At 40.0% G+C, this 14,922-nt stretch overlaps 4 protein-coding genes and 1 non-coding gene across 5 annotated transcripts; 4 read left to right on the top strand and 1 right to left on the bottom strand.

Moving 5' to 3' along the window:
- The first annotated feature begins 1,603 nt into the window (after positions 1-1,603).
- MDAR4 (monodehydroascorbate reductase 4) lies at positions 1,604-5,585 on the top strand. Its single transcript, XM_021966593.2, has 7 exons — positions 1,604-2,163; positions 3,028-3,079; positions 3,202-3,282; positions 3,620-3,738; positions 4,076-4,295; positions 4,428-4,546; positions 4,697-5,585. Exons 1-7 carry the CDS (start codon positions 2,044-2,046, stop codon positions 5,420-5,422), a joined length of 1,437 nt encoding a protein of 478 aa, XP_021822285.2. The 5' UTR covers positions 1,604-2,043; the 3' UTR covers positions 5,423-5,585.
- Positions 5,586-5,889: 304 nt separating this feature from the next.
- Positions 5,890-5,961, top strand: TRNAP-UGG (transfer RNA proline (anticodon UGG)). The gene has a single exon. It is a non-coding gene; the product is annotated as a tRNA-Pro (tRNA).
- Positions 5,962-6,105: 144 nt separating this feature from the next.
- LOC110764176 (large ribosomal subunit protein bL12c) lies at positions 6,106-6,947 on the top strand. The gene has a single exon (XM_021967119.2). It carries the CDS (start codon positions 6,215-6,217, stop codon positions 6,779-6,781), a length of 567 nt encoding a protein of 188 aa, XP_021822811.1. The 5' UTR covers positions 6,106-6,214; the 3' UTR covers positions 6,782-6,947.
- Positions 6,948-8,226: 1,279 nt separating this feature from the next.
- On the top strand, positions 8,227-12,091 carry LOC110757760 (PWWP domain-containing protein 6). Its single transcript, XM_021959513.2, has 2 exons — positions 8,227-8,619; positions 8,835-12,091. The coding sequence occupies exon 2, from the start codon at positions 8,887-8,889 to the stop codon at positions 11,791-11,793; it is 2,907 nt and encodes a 968-aa protein (XP_021815205.2). The 5' UTR covers positions 8,227-8,619; positions 8,835-8,886; the 3' UTR covers positions 11,794-12,091.
- A 251-nt stretch (positions 12,092-12,342) lies between these two features.
- LOC110765399 (universal stress protein A-like protein) lies at positions 12,343-14,519 on the bottom strand. The gene is made up of 4 exons (XM_021968545.2): positions 14,207-14,519; positions 13,164-13,285; positions 12,943-13,061; positions 12,343-12,730 (listed from the first exon to the last, which is right to left on the bottom strand). The coding sequence occupies exons 1-4, from the start codon at positions 14,382-14,384 to the stop codon at positions 12,622-12,624; spliced, it is 528 nt and encodes a 175-aa protein (XP_021824237.1). The 5' UTR covers positions 14,385-14,519; the 3' UTR covers positions 12,343-12,621.
- Between the last annotated feature and the right edge of the window lie 403 nt (positions 14,520-14,922).

The following is a 14,922-nucleotide window of genomic DNA, read 5'->3' as shown; positions in this document are numbered from 1 at the left end:
CGAGGGAAAGGGAAATATTATTTCTCCTAATATAGGCTTCGATATTTGTGATTAATTTGTGGGATGGTAATGGTGCCAACAAGGAACATATAAATGGCATGCAAAGTTATTATGTGATTCCATGATGACTAGTCTTGGACATATGTGATGTGAGGACGCATAGCAAACCGTAGTTAATTGGATGAAAGTGAAAGTACTTGGAAAGTCGACATTCAATACACAATGAATTATGCAACGGGATCTTTTTCCTATCAAGGTTATCTTTCGTCTTCTACAATTTATGGTTTGCATGTGCAACAACCAAAGTCTCTAATTCTTTTCTTGTAAGGGTGTGCAAGGAAACATCGGATTTATCGACAATTTTAAAAGTGTTATATTGTCAAATTATCGATTAGAAGTTACCATGAATATTCTATTTAGTAAGAGGCTATTATATTCTTGATGAAAGTTGTTGGATTATTAAATGAGTTCTTCAAGTTGTGGTTTAATACATTATTTTAATTCACAATCCGACAACATTACATGTCACGAAACCGGTAAAGAAAAGACTATTCGATACCAACTACTACTAGAGAGGAAAATAAAGCTGATCCATGCTTGGATCTGACGGCCCATTATACAAAACAGAGGTGGGCTCTGGGTTGCCCATGCATGATCCCAAGTCTGGGTTTGGAGATGAGAAAATGGACATGATATAAGGCCCAACACTAAAATATGACAAGTTCTTAGTAGGTTTCAATGTAGTTAGATTGGCCCATGTTTGACCTTAAAATTTTGGTCAAACTACACTTTTGACCTTACATGAGTTATCCGCCCAAAAAAAATTGTGGCTACATGGTCAATAATTATGAATTATGAATTTGTTTTAAATATAAGCGACAATCTAAATTACAATAGTATGGGCATTTCTCACATGAGACCTAACAATGACATGTAACTCAATATCATTTTTCACTAGACTATACCCTATTAAATAATAATCTAAACTACAATAAGTGCCAGTTTGGTATTGCTTATTTTAAGTGATAAGTGATTTTTTTAAAATTATGGGAAGCCCAACCTATTTGGTAAACTATGAGAAAATCACTTATTGTTAAAAATTGCTTTGAGATAAAGCTATAAGGGAAAACAGCTAATGAGGTGCTTTCATTTTCTGATTATGCATAATTTAATTTCGAAGAGGCACTGGGTTTAATGATTATGCAGCAATTATTTTATGATTACGTGGAAATCAGTACCAACAACACTTTTAACAAAAAGTTTACCAAACACCAAATTGCTTTCTCTCACAGCAAATTTGATAGCAATTATTTTCATAGTACAGCGTCAAACTAGCCTAAGACCTTTTTTTATCTATTATTTAAACACTCACAAATTAATGAACCAAATATTATACTTTTCAAAGATATATAAGACAACGATATTATATCCATTGTACCTCTCAAAATGCAAGAACCAAATTTTTTTTGAGAGGATAAGTTCAAGAAATAAAACGTGTGGCAGAGACACAACGCAAGGCTCATCCATGATTCAGTTACACGAGGTGTTATGGAACCACTTGCCCCAATCCTCCTCCTGACATAGCTTGATCTTCCTTCGTTCCTTCCCCTCCTTCCATGCTCGTGCTCGTCGTCACAATTCCCAGTAACAACAATTGTTATGTTATCCATCACAACATGGCGTGATGAACTCATAACACGTGGCAGTAAATGACTCGCTGGGCTGACCCAATAGAACAAAAGAATGGTCCACCCACGATCGCAGATAGGGTCCCATCCCACAAATGAACCTCATCAACGGTATATGGCATACAATCCAATCCAGAAAAGAAACAAGAGCTACAAGGGTATTATGGTAAAACCGTGCATCTCTTGATCTGGCTGACATCACACTCGCGAGTCACATTCATATTTGGATTGAAGATTAATGAAAGTGTTGTTCATCTTTCTTGGGAGAGCCTTCTTCAAAGCAAGCTCTCCCTAGAATCAATCTCTTCAAATTACACACACCACCCAAAGGAAGAGGGGAGAGAGAGAAAGAGAGATGGGAAGGGCATTTCTGTATGTGATTCTCGGAGGAGGGGTGGCTGCTGGCTATGCGGCTCTTGAATTCACAAAGAGAGGCATCTCTCATGGTGAACTCTGCATAATTTCTGAAGAACCAGTGAGTTTTTTCCTCCCTTTCTTCTCATTTTGTTTTCATGGTATCCAATTTCTCAGAGCTAAACAATTCATGTCTTTGATGGGTATATATATGCTCTTCACAATTGGGTTATTGCTCTTTCGAACATTTAATTCTGTATTCGAATATAAAAACAAGAACACAAACATTAATTCTTATACTTTTCAAATTCCATTCTATGAGATATCAGTTAAGTTGATGGAAGAGAAGCCCAGGGCTTAGAATTGTATTGGAGAATGGTTGATATTCTAAAGAACAGCATTGGCGCTTGTATTAATCTGTATTTCAAATATTATTTTTAAAGGTGCTATCAGTTTATTGGATTTACAATGTGGACCTTCCCACCTATGAACACACTCACTTACAGATATATACTTATATAGTTCTAAATCATTGCATATTTTTTGGGTAGTTGTTCAAACCAGAGTGAAATTTTTCACATAAGTTAAAAGTTGCTTAAGGGAAGAGGGGAGATGATACGCATGTTAGGAAGATTTTGTCCAAAACACCTCTTTCTCATATAAAAAACCCAGTGAGGTGTTTCCTTTAAACTTTAGATATATTTGACTGATGAACTGGATCTGCAACAATAATTAAACATTGAACCGCCTTATTAAGTGACATACTCTTGAACTGGTCCTTTCCGTTGCCCCTTGCTAAATGAAATTTGTGTTATATATCAAACCTTGTATTGTGAGAAGAATTCATATCAAGTAGATAACCTGTTCCCTGCGCCTCTGTTTTACATGTAACGTTCTTTATTTTTTTATTTCTGGAATGAATTTGTAATATAAGTGATAAAAGTTTGTGCAAGTAAATTCCTTGATTTGAGAATATCCTTTTCAGGTGCCGCCTTATGAGAGGCCTGCTTTAAGCAAAGGCTTTCTACTTCCTGAAGGTACAGAGTCTCTTTCTCAGCAATAATAATATCTTCATTGTATATTGCTCTGAACTATTTTTCTTTCCCACATTTTTATTTATGCAGCTCTAAATTGAATGATCTTTTACTGTGATGTGCAGCACCTGCACGCCTTCCATCATTTCACACTTGTGTTGGTGCTAATGAGGAAAGGTTAACGCCTAAATGGTATAAGGAGCATGGTAATTATCTATGACTTCTTTGTTTCCTTTATTTATTTATTTATTTTTTATGTTAATGGGAATTGTAGGATGTGGTATTTCATCGAGAGAATATGCGTGATGCTTATGTGCTATGAAGTACAATGTTGTTTGTTCTTTCCATAATTAACTTTTGTGTTGTCTACGCGTTTGGTTTGACACTTGGTTCTCTATAGATAAAATCAAAATACACAACGAGATATATGAATAATAAAGTTGAATAACGTATCCTTCACTTTCCTTGTGTATAATCATTTTTGTTCTTGTTCCTCTCTCGCTCTCTCTCACACATTGGGGAATTTGGGCCTTTTATTTATAGGGATCGAATTAGTTCTTGGAAGTCGAGTTAAGTCTGTTGATGTGAGACGCAAGACACTGTTGACAGGATCTGGAGAGACCATAAGTTACAAAGTTCTCATCATTGCAACGGGTGCTCGGGTATTGAAACTGATCTCATAATAGTCTTCTACCTTTTCTTGCTGCATATGTTCTGTTAAAGCTAAAAGTAGTAGAATGTGAAATGCAATTATTTTATATGCAATTATTTTATACGCAATTAGAATGTCAAATACTGATTAAAAATGAGGATATTGTATTAGACCTATAACGCTAATAAACTTTTCTACATCTTTGTTAATGTGTTTGTATTTGACATTATTTTCAGAAAATGTGATCTTATCATTCTAAGGGTTATTTCCCAAGGACAGCATTTTATGAAAAATTAGCTTTCTTGCCATAATGGATTGATGTGTGTGTGCGCATGTGTTGAAAGTAGGCACTGAAGCTGGAAGAATTTGGAGTGAAAGGATCAGATTCTGAAAATGTGTGCTATTTACGAGATTTGGTTGATGCAAATAGACTTGTCAACTTGATGGAATCTTGCCCTGGTGGGAATGCTATTGTCATTGGTGGTGGCTACATTGGAATGGAGTGTGCTGCATCATTGGTGATCAATAGGATGAGTGTAACAATGGTTTTCCCAGAAGAACATTGCAGTATGTACTTTTATTCCGATACTGTATCTTCTTTGTTCATCGAGCTTTCTCGAATGCACCCTTTCTATTTGTGGTGAAAGAGTAGTTGTAAGCAAACATATCAACTTTTTTCTTTTAATTTTAATTTTGCAGTGGCCCGGTTGTTCACACCCAAGATCGCAAGTTTTTATGAAGAATTTTACAAGTCCAAAGGAGTAAAGTTTGTTAAAGGAACCATTTTGTCCTCGTTTGATATTGACTCGAATGGGAAGGTAAATGCTAAAATGCTTCTAATTTGAGTTATTATTGACTTCAAATGTCCTCACTTGAGTGTTTATACTCACATGCATGTTGGGTAAATTTTCTTTGAATCCAATCTTCTAATTGATTTGCTAAATTTTTGCTGGTAAACTCTTGCACAGGTCACAGCTGTTAATCTTAGAGATGGAAGTAGTCTTCCTGCAGACACGGTTGTGGTGGGAATAGGAATCCGTCCCAACACAAGCCTATTTGAAGGTCAACTTACACTGGAGAAAGGTGGGATCAAAGTGAATGGGAAGATGCAGTCGAGCAATAGTTCAGTCTATGCAGTGGGAGATGTTGCCACATTCCCAGTCAAAGTATTTGGCGAGTCCCGAAGGCTTGAACACGTTGACTCAGCCAGAAAATCCGCAAGACATGCTGTTGGTGCAATAATGGAACAAAACCAAGCGGGCGAATTCGACTATCTACCATTCTTTTACTCCAGAGTCTTCACCCTGTCATGGCAGTTTTATGGGGACAATGCAGGAGATGTGGTCCATTTTGGAGATTTCTCAGGAGGCACATTCGGAGCTTATTGGGTAAGAAACAGCCATCTTGTTGGTTCTTTCCTTGAAGGTGGTACCAAGGAAGAATATGAAGCTATAGCCAAGGCCACGCGGCTGAAGCCAGCGGTTGAGGACGTGGCCGAGTTGGAAAGGCAAGGCTTGGGTTTTGCTGTGACTGTTAGTGAGAAACCTCCACCGTCACCACCTCGTGAAGTTATTGGTTCTGGCATTGTTCTGGAGAGACCAATATATGCATTCCATGCAACCGCTGGTGTTGTTCTGGCTGCATCAGTAGCTGCGTTTGCATTCTGGTACGGAAGGAAGCGCAGAAGGTGGTGAGCAGCTCTTTGTTCGGGTTGATGTATAATGATGTATTATACCCCCATGTTGTATGGCATTGATAGGTGTAGGAGATTTACATACTTCAAATATTTGGTCGTATTTATTGAAGCAAAACTGTAGTGGATTAATACAAAAATTATATACGTCCTTATACGAAAAATTGTTTCCCTTCATGGTCATCTATTTTGCTCAACCAAAAGAAAAACGGAAAAGACCCAAAAAGAGTTCATGAATGCGATGCAATGCAATATATATCTATGATGATCGATACTTCATTTTTACTAACTCCATTGAACTAGTGTAACTATGTTCATTTGTATTTTCTTCTTCCTTTTCTTAAAAAAATAATAATAACATAACTACGCAGGTAGCCGTTCAAACAAAGAAAGAAGAAAAGGAAAATGATGAGTCGAAACCTGTTTTTCTTGTTACTTATTTGATATTATAAAGAAAACTTCCCAAGCGGGCATTTGGTCTAGTGGTATGATTCTCGCTTTGGGTGCGAGAGGTCCCGAGTTCGATTCTCGGAATGCCCCGAGCCTGCGACCTTTACTTTTTGTTTTTCCTTTTTATGCCCCCGTACAAACGACAACGTAATTTACAATTTGCAGGTAGTTTTTATCAAGTCACAAGGGTAATTCCGTCAACTAAAAAAAACACCCGCTACATACCCCCATGGACACTAGTTTCAGAATTCCCCCTTATCCTATCTTCTTCTACTCACTCTTGCTTCTTTCTATCTCTCCCTCTCAGAGTCTCAGACCCAAAACTCAAATCCACACCACAGCAATGGCTGCCTCTCTATCTACACTCACATTGGGCACCCCATCTTATCTCAACACACCCGCGACATCCTCTTTTCCTCCGCACACCCCCAAACCCAGCCTCCAATTCCCCTTCAACCCCCAAAACCCTAGCCTCACCCACCGTGCCACGCACCTCCGTCCCCTCGCGGCCGTGGCAGCCCCCGAGAAGATTGAGAAGCTCGGCGCCGACATCTCCAGCCTCACCCTGGAGGAGGCTCGCATCCTCGTCGACTTCCTCCAAGACAAGCTCGGCGTCTCCGCCGCAGCTCTGGCTCCAGCCGCCGCGGTGGCCGCGGCGCCAGGAGCCGCCGAGGGGCCAGCCGTGGTGGAGGAGAAGACGGAGTTCGACGTGGTCATCGAAGAGGTGCCGAGCAACGCAAGAATTGCGGTGATTAAGGCGGTTAGGGCGTTGACGAGCTTGGCGCTGAAGGAGGCCAAGGAGTTGATTGAGGGCTTGCCTAAGAAATTCAGAGAAGGGATTTCCAAGGACGAAGCCGATGAGGCGAAGAAGCAGCTGGAAGAGGCTGGGGCCAAGGTTGCCATTGTGTAATTTGTCTAATGAGCTTCTGCTTTTTGTGTACTATTTGAACTTGTAGGTGTTAGTGATATGGGATTGTTCTCTTTCTTGCTTCTTCTTCAAAGTTCAATTTCAATGCAATTGGAATTGTAATTTTAAGGTGAAGAATTTGATTAATATGCTCTTTTAGTATGGTTTATTATGCTCTCTAGTTTTGCTTGATGGTAGAATTGAATTGAATGTGTATGTATGCAGTATGTATGCTACATCTGTATGTATATAATATGGATTATGTTTGTGCTCAAGAAGGAAGGTAACCATTTCTTATGTACAAAAACATTAGGACAAACTACATAAAAAAAACCCCTAAATTATAGGGGGTCATTTTCAAGTTCTTACACAATTTTAGAGACATTTACGAGTACATACTCAAACTCCCGGAAACCCTACAATTTATTATTTATCATTTATTTTATTAATTTGATTTCTTATGTGAAGTCCACGTCAATTAAAAAATAGGTTCCACAAATGCCACATCAGCATTTAATAGATTAACTAACGTTTTGGCTAACGGAGGGGGTAAATTGCAAGGTTTCCTAGAGTTTAAGTATGTACTCGTAAATGTCTCTAAAATTGGATATGAACTTGAAAATAACCCTATAGTTTAGGGGGTTTTATGTAGTTTGTATGGCTTTTGTTCAGAATGAGGCCAGCTAATCACGACAGTGAATCGGTCCCTCGCACTCAAGTTTGAATCCTCTCATTATATTAGTTCCCGTTTCGTGGAATTTGGGTGGTCCACGTTATTCATAATCCCTTTCATTCTTTCATTTTCAATTTGCAATTGGAATTGGAAACCAACCAAGGTCAGGGTGGGGAAATGGGAAAAAGAAAATATATGAAAATTGGTAAAATGTAACGAAAATGGCCCAAGTCTAAAATGTCAAGCCTCTTTTTCCGGCTAATAAAAGAGCTAGCTAGCTTAGGCTTAGATCATCCCATTGACAGGACATGAGGTGTGTGTGTAATTGATGGCTTGTAATTATTCCAACTTCGATCATCCCATGGATTCGCTGGAAAAACCTGTGCGTGGATATTAAGCTAATCAACAAACAACCGAAGAAATAATTATGCAAAAGCTTCTTGCTATGCATAAAAAGCAAAAACTATAATAGAGAAACTTTCAAGCTAGGAGGAGATAACACTTATAAAAAGCAAGCAAACCGCCACTGACGACGACGCCGTTTCGCAAACGCTCGCTGGGATCGCCAATCAGCGTTGCCTTTTAATATGGGCTCCGTTCAACGAAGGCTAGAAGTGACACGTGGCGAATCATCCTAACATAGTACAACTCTTTGAGCCGTTTGATGTCCCCAATGCCGCCACATCGAAACTGCAAACACATGCATACTCGTGGAGAAACAAACCCTTTGAATCGCTACAGAAACAAACCATACATGGCCCTAAATCCCGGCGAGTATGCTTCCTTAACGTACTCTTGCGGGTACCTATATTTCAAACCCAAATGTCAGCTTGCCGGGTACATAACGTGGAGATGGCCGCTCTGCTAGAAAAGGACAACAAAAACAAAATAGCCGCTTCTTCTCGCCCTCTTCTCTGCTACTCAGCTGTCAGCTCCCCACCACCGCCTCATATTCCAATTTCTCGCCACTTTACCACGATATTTTCCCTTTCACAAATTTCAGTTCTCTCTCTCTCCTCTTTTCTCTCTCTCTCTCACGCACACGGCGTTTTCAAAATTTGATTTTTAGTTTTCTCTCTGTGTGGAATTTGATTCCATTCCTTTCCATATTTTTTTTAATATTTCTCTGAGAATCGCTTCCTGAGCTTCAAGCTTTTGGTTTCTTCAGGTATACATATATATATATTTTTTCATTTCGTTTTTTTACTATTTATACGACTATTTTATTCCATGTATGCATTATTCTCGTCTGCTAGTGCACATTTAGTATTATATTAGTCCCATTTTCGAGCTCTTTCTTGACGAAACCAAAACCCTAGAATGTGCTGATTTACATACTTGCTTTTGTTTTTGCTTCTGGGGTTTGTATGCAATTCGTTTCAGCTGTAAAATCAAAGTCTGAGCTTGATTTTCTCGAGAGAAGATTGTCCTCGAAATGGGAGCGGCCCCAACACGATCTACAGCCGTAGAGGGTGGTTCAGCTTCTGCTCTTGAACCACCTAAAGGTCCAGATGCAGAGGAGAACACGATCGTCGAAGATATCAACGGCTCGGGCGGAACCCAGCCCGGTCCAGGGGGGTCCGGTCGAGAGAGCTCTGTTGGTGATGTGGGTAGCAGTAGGGTCGGTGAAGTGGTCAAGACTCAGGTAGTTGAGCCCAAAAGTTCGACTCAGAGAAGTTTTGGGGACCTGAATGTTGGTCTCTCGGATACTGAGGAGGGTGGGCTTGTAGAGTCGAGTTTGCTGAAACTGAGAGGGGGTGAGGGTAGTGTTGAAAAGTTGGAGTCTTTTTCGAGTAAGGAGAAAAAGGCGGTGACGGATGCTACTATGGCTATGGCTGGTGTGAACGGAGGGGTTGAAGAAAATGGGAGTTCTTCGGATGAATTTGAAGAAGACCAAGATGGGAAACATGAGATCATTGAGGGTAAGATTGGTGTGAACGGAGGAAGGGCTGAAGAGAATGATAGTTTTTTGGATGAGATTGAGGAAGACTCAGATGGGAGACCTGAGATCACTGAGGACATGGGTGACGAGGGACATGAGTTTTCTGTGGGAGATTTTGTGTGGGGTAAGATTAAGAGCCATCCATGGTGGCCTGCCCAGATTTGTGATCCTTCTGATGCGTCGGAGTATGCAGTGAAATTGAAATATAAGGACAGACTTCTTGTTGCTTATTTTGGGGACGGCACATTTGCTTGGTGCCATCCGTCGCAATTAAAACCCTTTGAGGAAAATTTTCAGGAGATGTCGAAGCAGAGTAGTTCCAAGGCTTTTGTTAATGCCGTGCAGCAGGCTGTGGATGAGATTGGAAGACTTGTGAAGTTGAAGATGAGTTGTGTCTGCGTAAAGAAAGAGTTTTTGAGTGATATTAGTCAACCCTTGGCATTGAATGCTGGAATTAAGGAAGGAGTTGTTGTGCCTGAAGGTAAAGTTGGGAAGTTTTTGGGTCATCTATCTGAATCAGCAAACCTTCTTGCTGAGTTGAAGCATGCTGCACAAGTTACATCCGTGAGTAGTGTGCTTGAGCTCACTGTGTTAAAGAGTTGTCTGTCTGCATTTTATTTTTCAAAAGGGAGGTATCAATTGCCTGTATTCTGTGAAGCCCAGCCAATTCCTGGTCTTGAGGATGATGAGAAGGCAGTGGAAGTGCCTGTCCAAGGGCCATTTGAAGACTGGCTTTCTTCTCCCGGAGGCGCAAAGACTGGCCAAACTGATCAAACATTTTCGCGAAGTTCACCTAAAATTTTAGAGGATAGGCAATATCAAAGAAGGAAGCAGAAAAGCATTGCTGATCTCATGGGAGGGGACGATGATATTCAGGTGAAAACTAAGGATGGCGGGATTATGGCTAATGAGGGAGCAGTATCAGAGAAACCAGAGCAGAGGAAGCGGAAAGGCAGTGAGAGTCATGATGAGAGTAATTTGGTTTCTGATGTAGTAAAGAGAAAGCTCAGACTCTCAAAGTCACCAACAAGCACTCTTACCAAAAAAAATATGAGTGTTGAAAATGATTGTAGCGGCAGCAAGGAAGAAAGTAAGAAGGGTCGGTTATCAAGGAGACGGAAGAAGGATGAGAGTTTTGGCATGGATAGTAATGATGGTAAGATGAAAGAAGAAACTGGTGACAGCCCTCTTTCAAGAGATGGGGAATTGCGCAGTGGTGGTTTACAAAGTGATATGAAAGACCAAATTGACAACCGCCCCTTGTCGAGGGAAAGGAAAAAGAGCAAGTACTTGTCCCCTCCGTTCACAAATCTTAACATGCTGAAAAGGATGCGAGACATAGAAATAGAATCTGAAGTTTCTAATGAAACTCAGTTAGGGGAGCGGGCTGCTTCTAACCTTATTGGGTCCCCTCATATGTTGAATTGCTGCACGGAGACATTAAAGAAGAAACACTCTACAGAACTCAGTCCTAAAGCACCAGCAGAAGATGAGGAGAAGAGCATTGATCCAATGAAAGCTAATGCATCAGCTAGTCTAGTGCTATCTGAACTCCGCTCTGCAGCTCTTAATCCATCATATCCAATCAAAAGGAAATCCTTTGAGATTTTTAGTGACTTTATGGCCATATTCAGAGATTCAATTTATCGCAATGGCTCCAACTACGAACTTTACAAGAACCGCCAACCTCATAGGAAGAGAAAGAATTTAATATCTGAGCCTGGGTCACTGGGGAAAGACCCAAGTCAAACCGCAGAAAATGTACCTGACGGTGAATCTGGGCACAAGAAAATCAAGAAGAGCTCTGATAAGCCTATAGGAAAGCATGCTGCTGGAACACCGGATTTGAAGACAAGGCGGAAGAAGAGGGATGAGAAAGCTTCACCTGCATCCCTTTTTGTGACATTTGGCCCTGGTTCCTCTCTGCCCACGAAAGTTGATCTTATCAAGATATATAGTAAATTTGGAGAGCTGAATGAAATGGAAACTGAGATGTTCTACAACAATTTCTGCGCTCGGGTTTCCTTCTTAAGGATCTCTGATGCAGAAGAAGCCTTCAACCATTCGCAAAATGACAGTCCGTTTGGTGCTTCCAATGTCAACTTCCGGCTCCACAATCTCTCGGCTGCTTCGAAGGTCCGTGAACTGAGTGAAATATCCAATTCTCCACCAGCTAAGTCCAGGGGCAAGACCAAAAGTCAGGCAGTAGGAACAAACTCACAGCCCCCTGTTGATGGTGAGGCGTCACAACTCGACTTCATTAGGCATAAACTTGAGAAGTTGACCTCAATGCTGGACAATTCGGATGGTAAAGTGTCAGCTGTAACGAAATCCAAGTTGGAGAGTGAGATAAAAGAGTTATTGGAGACGGTAAGCACAATGGTTGAATCTTCATCTTAGATCGGTTCACTGTTTGTATAATGGACCTTTTTGTTTCTACACACAATCCCTAGTATGTCATATAAGCTAGTGATCCATATGTAGGTTTAGGGATAATATTTCTACTTTCTTTTTGGATGCTTGTGGATGAAGTTATGAACTAGTTTCTTCAACTTATCAATATAGAGATCAACAGGAGCTTTTGGTGAGAAGCAACTCTCAGTGTTGATTTTCAGCCACCAGTTTCAGTTGGATGTAAATTTCACTTCTTTTTGTTTCAACTCCTACACCAAACAATACATGAGCACCTCTCTCGCTATTGAATTCTCCTCGGTCGGGTTCACAATTCTTTAAAACGTTTCGAAATAATTTGCTCTAGTTATCAGAAATATGCCTGTACTGTAGCCAAACTTTCAAAAGCGGGCCATAAAGTGCCTTTGACAAAAGAATGCCTTTATACTTATGCTAATCATGATTCAAAAAAGTTGGGCAACGAGCTAGCCTGTGACTTGGGTTTGTTTTTCCCACAACTCACAACATTATATCTCCAATTCAAAAAAGCAACGAGCATGGCAAAGACATCATCATATTAAGCCAATATTATATGATAAACAATAAAGCTCCTAATATTATATCATAAACAAGAAAGCTCCTAAAATGAACGCCCAAACTAACACAAAATATCCAAGTTCCTTCGTACATTTCGCCGTAATTCTTCGTCTGTGCATAATTGCAAACAGAAGCAATACATCTAATTTGTTCCCAGTTGGTGTTTAGGTACACAAGGGTCTGATGTAGAAAGTGACTGGACAGAATTAAAGAATTCAAACATGCACATTCCAGGAAAACTCAGTCATCAACAGGATCCTGAGGTGTTTCCTCTGCGCTGCGCTTGATTGTGATCACAGGGCACTCAGCATGCTTCACGCAAAATTCACTCACTGTCCCAACAAAAACCCTGCAGAGCAAATAAAACAGGGAAACTTTCTTAGTTAAGTGGATAGCCTTCAATAATATGATAGGTATATAAGCCAACTCTGCTTCAGGGCTATCAGAATATATATGAAAATTGCAAAAGATGTTAGAAAAGGATGTCGGCAATGTAATAATACTAATAACTGTGGTGGAGATCAGGCATGTGTATATAAAAGGCAAGCACTTAAAGCATACCTCTGGAAAGGACCAAGGCCCCGGCAGCCCACAACCAGAAAGTCTGGCCGCACACGCTTCACCTCATGACAGATTACTTCCTTGGGATCCCCCTTTTTGATCCATGCTTCACAACCAACCTACAAGCATTCCAATATATAGATTTAAACTTCAGAATACTAAGTTGTATGTTTCAGATGCGATTATTTAATAATGCTGTCCCAAAAGACACACGTCAGTACCTCAATTGCATGACATCTTTCAACAAAGAACTCCAGCAGATGAAGCCCTCTGGCGCGGTCTCTATTCCTCAGATTTTTGAAATCCTCAGGTGATGCATAGACACTGTCCATGTCATCAAAACCTATTATCGAAACAGGGCACAACATATTATTACAAGTATGGTGAGGAACATGGTTCAAAGTTGAAACAAGTGGCAGGATCACATCGTAATAAGAAGGAAAAAGGATAAGAAAGTTTCTGAGCAATGGAAAATGAAGTGTTAAGCATGCTCAAACACAAGAATATACAAAAGCTCAACTAGATACAATATAAATGGACTATATGCATATTCATTCACATTTTTCATATAACAATGAACTCAAATCAATTCAGGGTCATAATTTCTCTATGTTATGATCATGGTCGATACTTGAGGACCACAATAACAACAGTTATGATGATGATGATGATACTTGGGTCACATAACTCATTTTAGAATGACAAGAAACTACATGATTTAAAATGAAGTCACCATAACAAGCCAACTTTGAGAAACAATCATATAACCCAAGGGAAATTGTACAAAAAGTGGTCAGATCTTGTAACCGATCAAACTCAATATTGAACTCAAATTACAAAAACTCACCACTTAAACGAACTAGCAAATTGACTATAAAATTGAAAGAAGTGGCAGAAAGCTTAAAAAGTTATCAAGCACCTTTCATACATACTCAATGCCTCCTGTTTGGTACCAAAACTTACTAACGATTTCTTAATTACGATGAAGATTATATCAAATCAATGATCATCACCGACTAATTTCAATTTACAAAACCAAATGACATCAACTTACTGATCGCAAAGCCAATTTTTCACTCACACATAATCTGCGATTCTTTTAACATTTTCCATTAGAAAACTATAGGTTCGGTTTTGACTTCCCTATCCTTTCAATTTTTGCTTCCGTTTCCTCCATTTTCTTTGCAATCAAATCAAGCATAGCACAAACATAAGTATTGAATGGGAACAACAAAAGAAAAACAGAAAGAGAGAGAGAGAGGACCGTCTTCGTCAGGGACTTGGACATGAAGGAAGAGGAGCTTGAAGCCAGAGGTGTTGGAGCGGACGATCTTCTGCAGAGTCCACTCGAAGGCCTTTCTGCTGCTTATGGAGGCGTGCGGGTACCCCTTGATCGTCGACTCGTTCACTGCCAGCATTATCCGAGTTGGCTCACCCTCCATCTTCTTCGCTCACTGAGTCACTCCCTCGCTCACCTCCAACTCTATCTCTCTCTCTCTGGTGACTAAGTCGGTAAGCAAGCTGAAACACTGGCTGCTCTATTGTTTCCCCGTTTTGTATTTAATTTGCAAGCCATAAACCCGAGTGCGCGCACCACTCATTGGGGCGTACGATAGTTTATATTTACAAAAGGATGCTAACATGCGCGCTTCTGTTACTGCCAGTCTGCCACCCGGCAATATATAAACCCAGGTGTCATTTGCCATGGTTTGCCAAAAAATTGGCGGGGCGTGAAGTGTCTTTTCAGTCTCTCAATGAGTCACCGCCAGTCCGATCCTTTTTAATTACCAAATTGCCATCGAATTTATTTATTTATTTTTGGAAAAATTGCCTCCATTCTTTCTTTTTATTTTCCTCCAGAAAAAAAATGCCCAACCATTTTTATTTTTATTTTTATTAGTCGTTCAATCAAGGTACTTTAAACGTGTATCACATCATCCCGAAAAAAAAAAAAATTTGTATCACATCACAGTATTTGTG

Source organism: Prunus avium, chromosome 3, assembly GCF_965620075.1.
Source record: "Prunus avium chromosome 3, drPruAviu1.hap1.1, whole genome shotgun sequence".
Taxonomy (NCBI): Eukaryota; Viridiplantae; Streptophyta; class Magnoliopsida; order Rosales; family Rosaceae; genus Prunus; species Prunus avium.
Note: the sequence above shows the minus strand (reverse complement) of the source record. Positions and strands in the feature narration are given on the sequence as shown.

Bases quoted from the DNA above. Each gene is read 5' to 3' on its own strand.
- MDAR4 (XM_021966593.2), top strand. From the start codon at position 2,044: ATGGGAAGGGCATTTCTGTATGTGATTCTCGGAGGAGGGGTGGCTGCT. The intron at 3,283-3,619 runs GTAATTATCTAT...TTTTATTTATAG, and splicing joins TAAATGGTATAAGGAGCATG to GGATCGAATTAGTTCTTGGA. The intron at 3,739-4,075 runs GTATTGAAACTG...TGTTGAAAGTAG, and splicing joins TCATTGCAACGGGTGCTCGG to GCACTGAAGCTGGAAGAATT.
- LOC110764176 (XM_021967119.2), top strand. From the start codon at position 6,215: ATGGCTGCCTCTCTATCTACACTCACATTGGGCACCCCATCTTATCTC.
- LOC110757760 (XM_021959513.2), top strand. From the start codon at position 8,887: ATGGGAGCGGCCCCAACACGATCTACAGCCGTAGAGGGTGGTTCAGCT.
- LOC110765399 (XM_021968545.2), bottom strand. From the start codon at position 14,384: ATGGAGGGTGAGCCAACTCGGATAATGCTGGCAGTGAACGAGTCGACG. The intron at 13,286-14,206 runs GTCCTCTCTCTC...TTTCGATAATAG, and splicing joins CCAAGTCCCTGACGAAGACG to GTTTTGATGACATGGACAGT. The intron at 13,062-13,163 runs GTACTGACGTGT...GAATGCTTGTAG, and splicing joins AAAGATGTCATGCAATTGAG to GTTGGTTGTGAAGCATGGAT.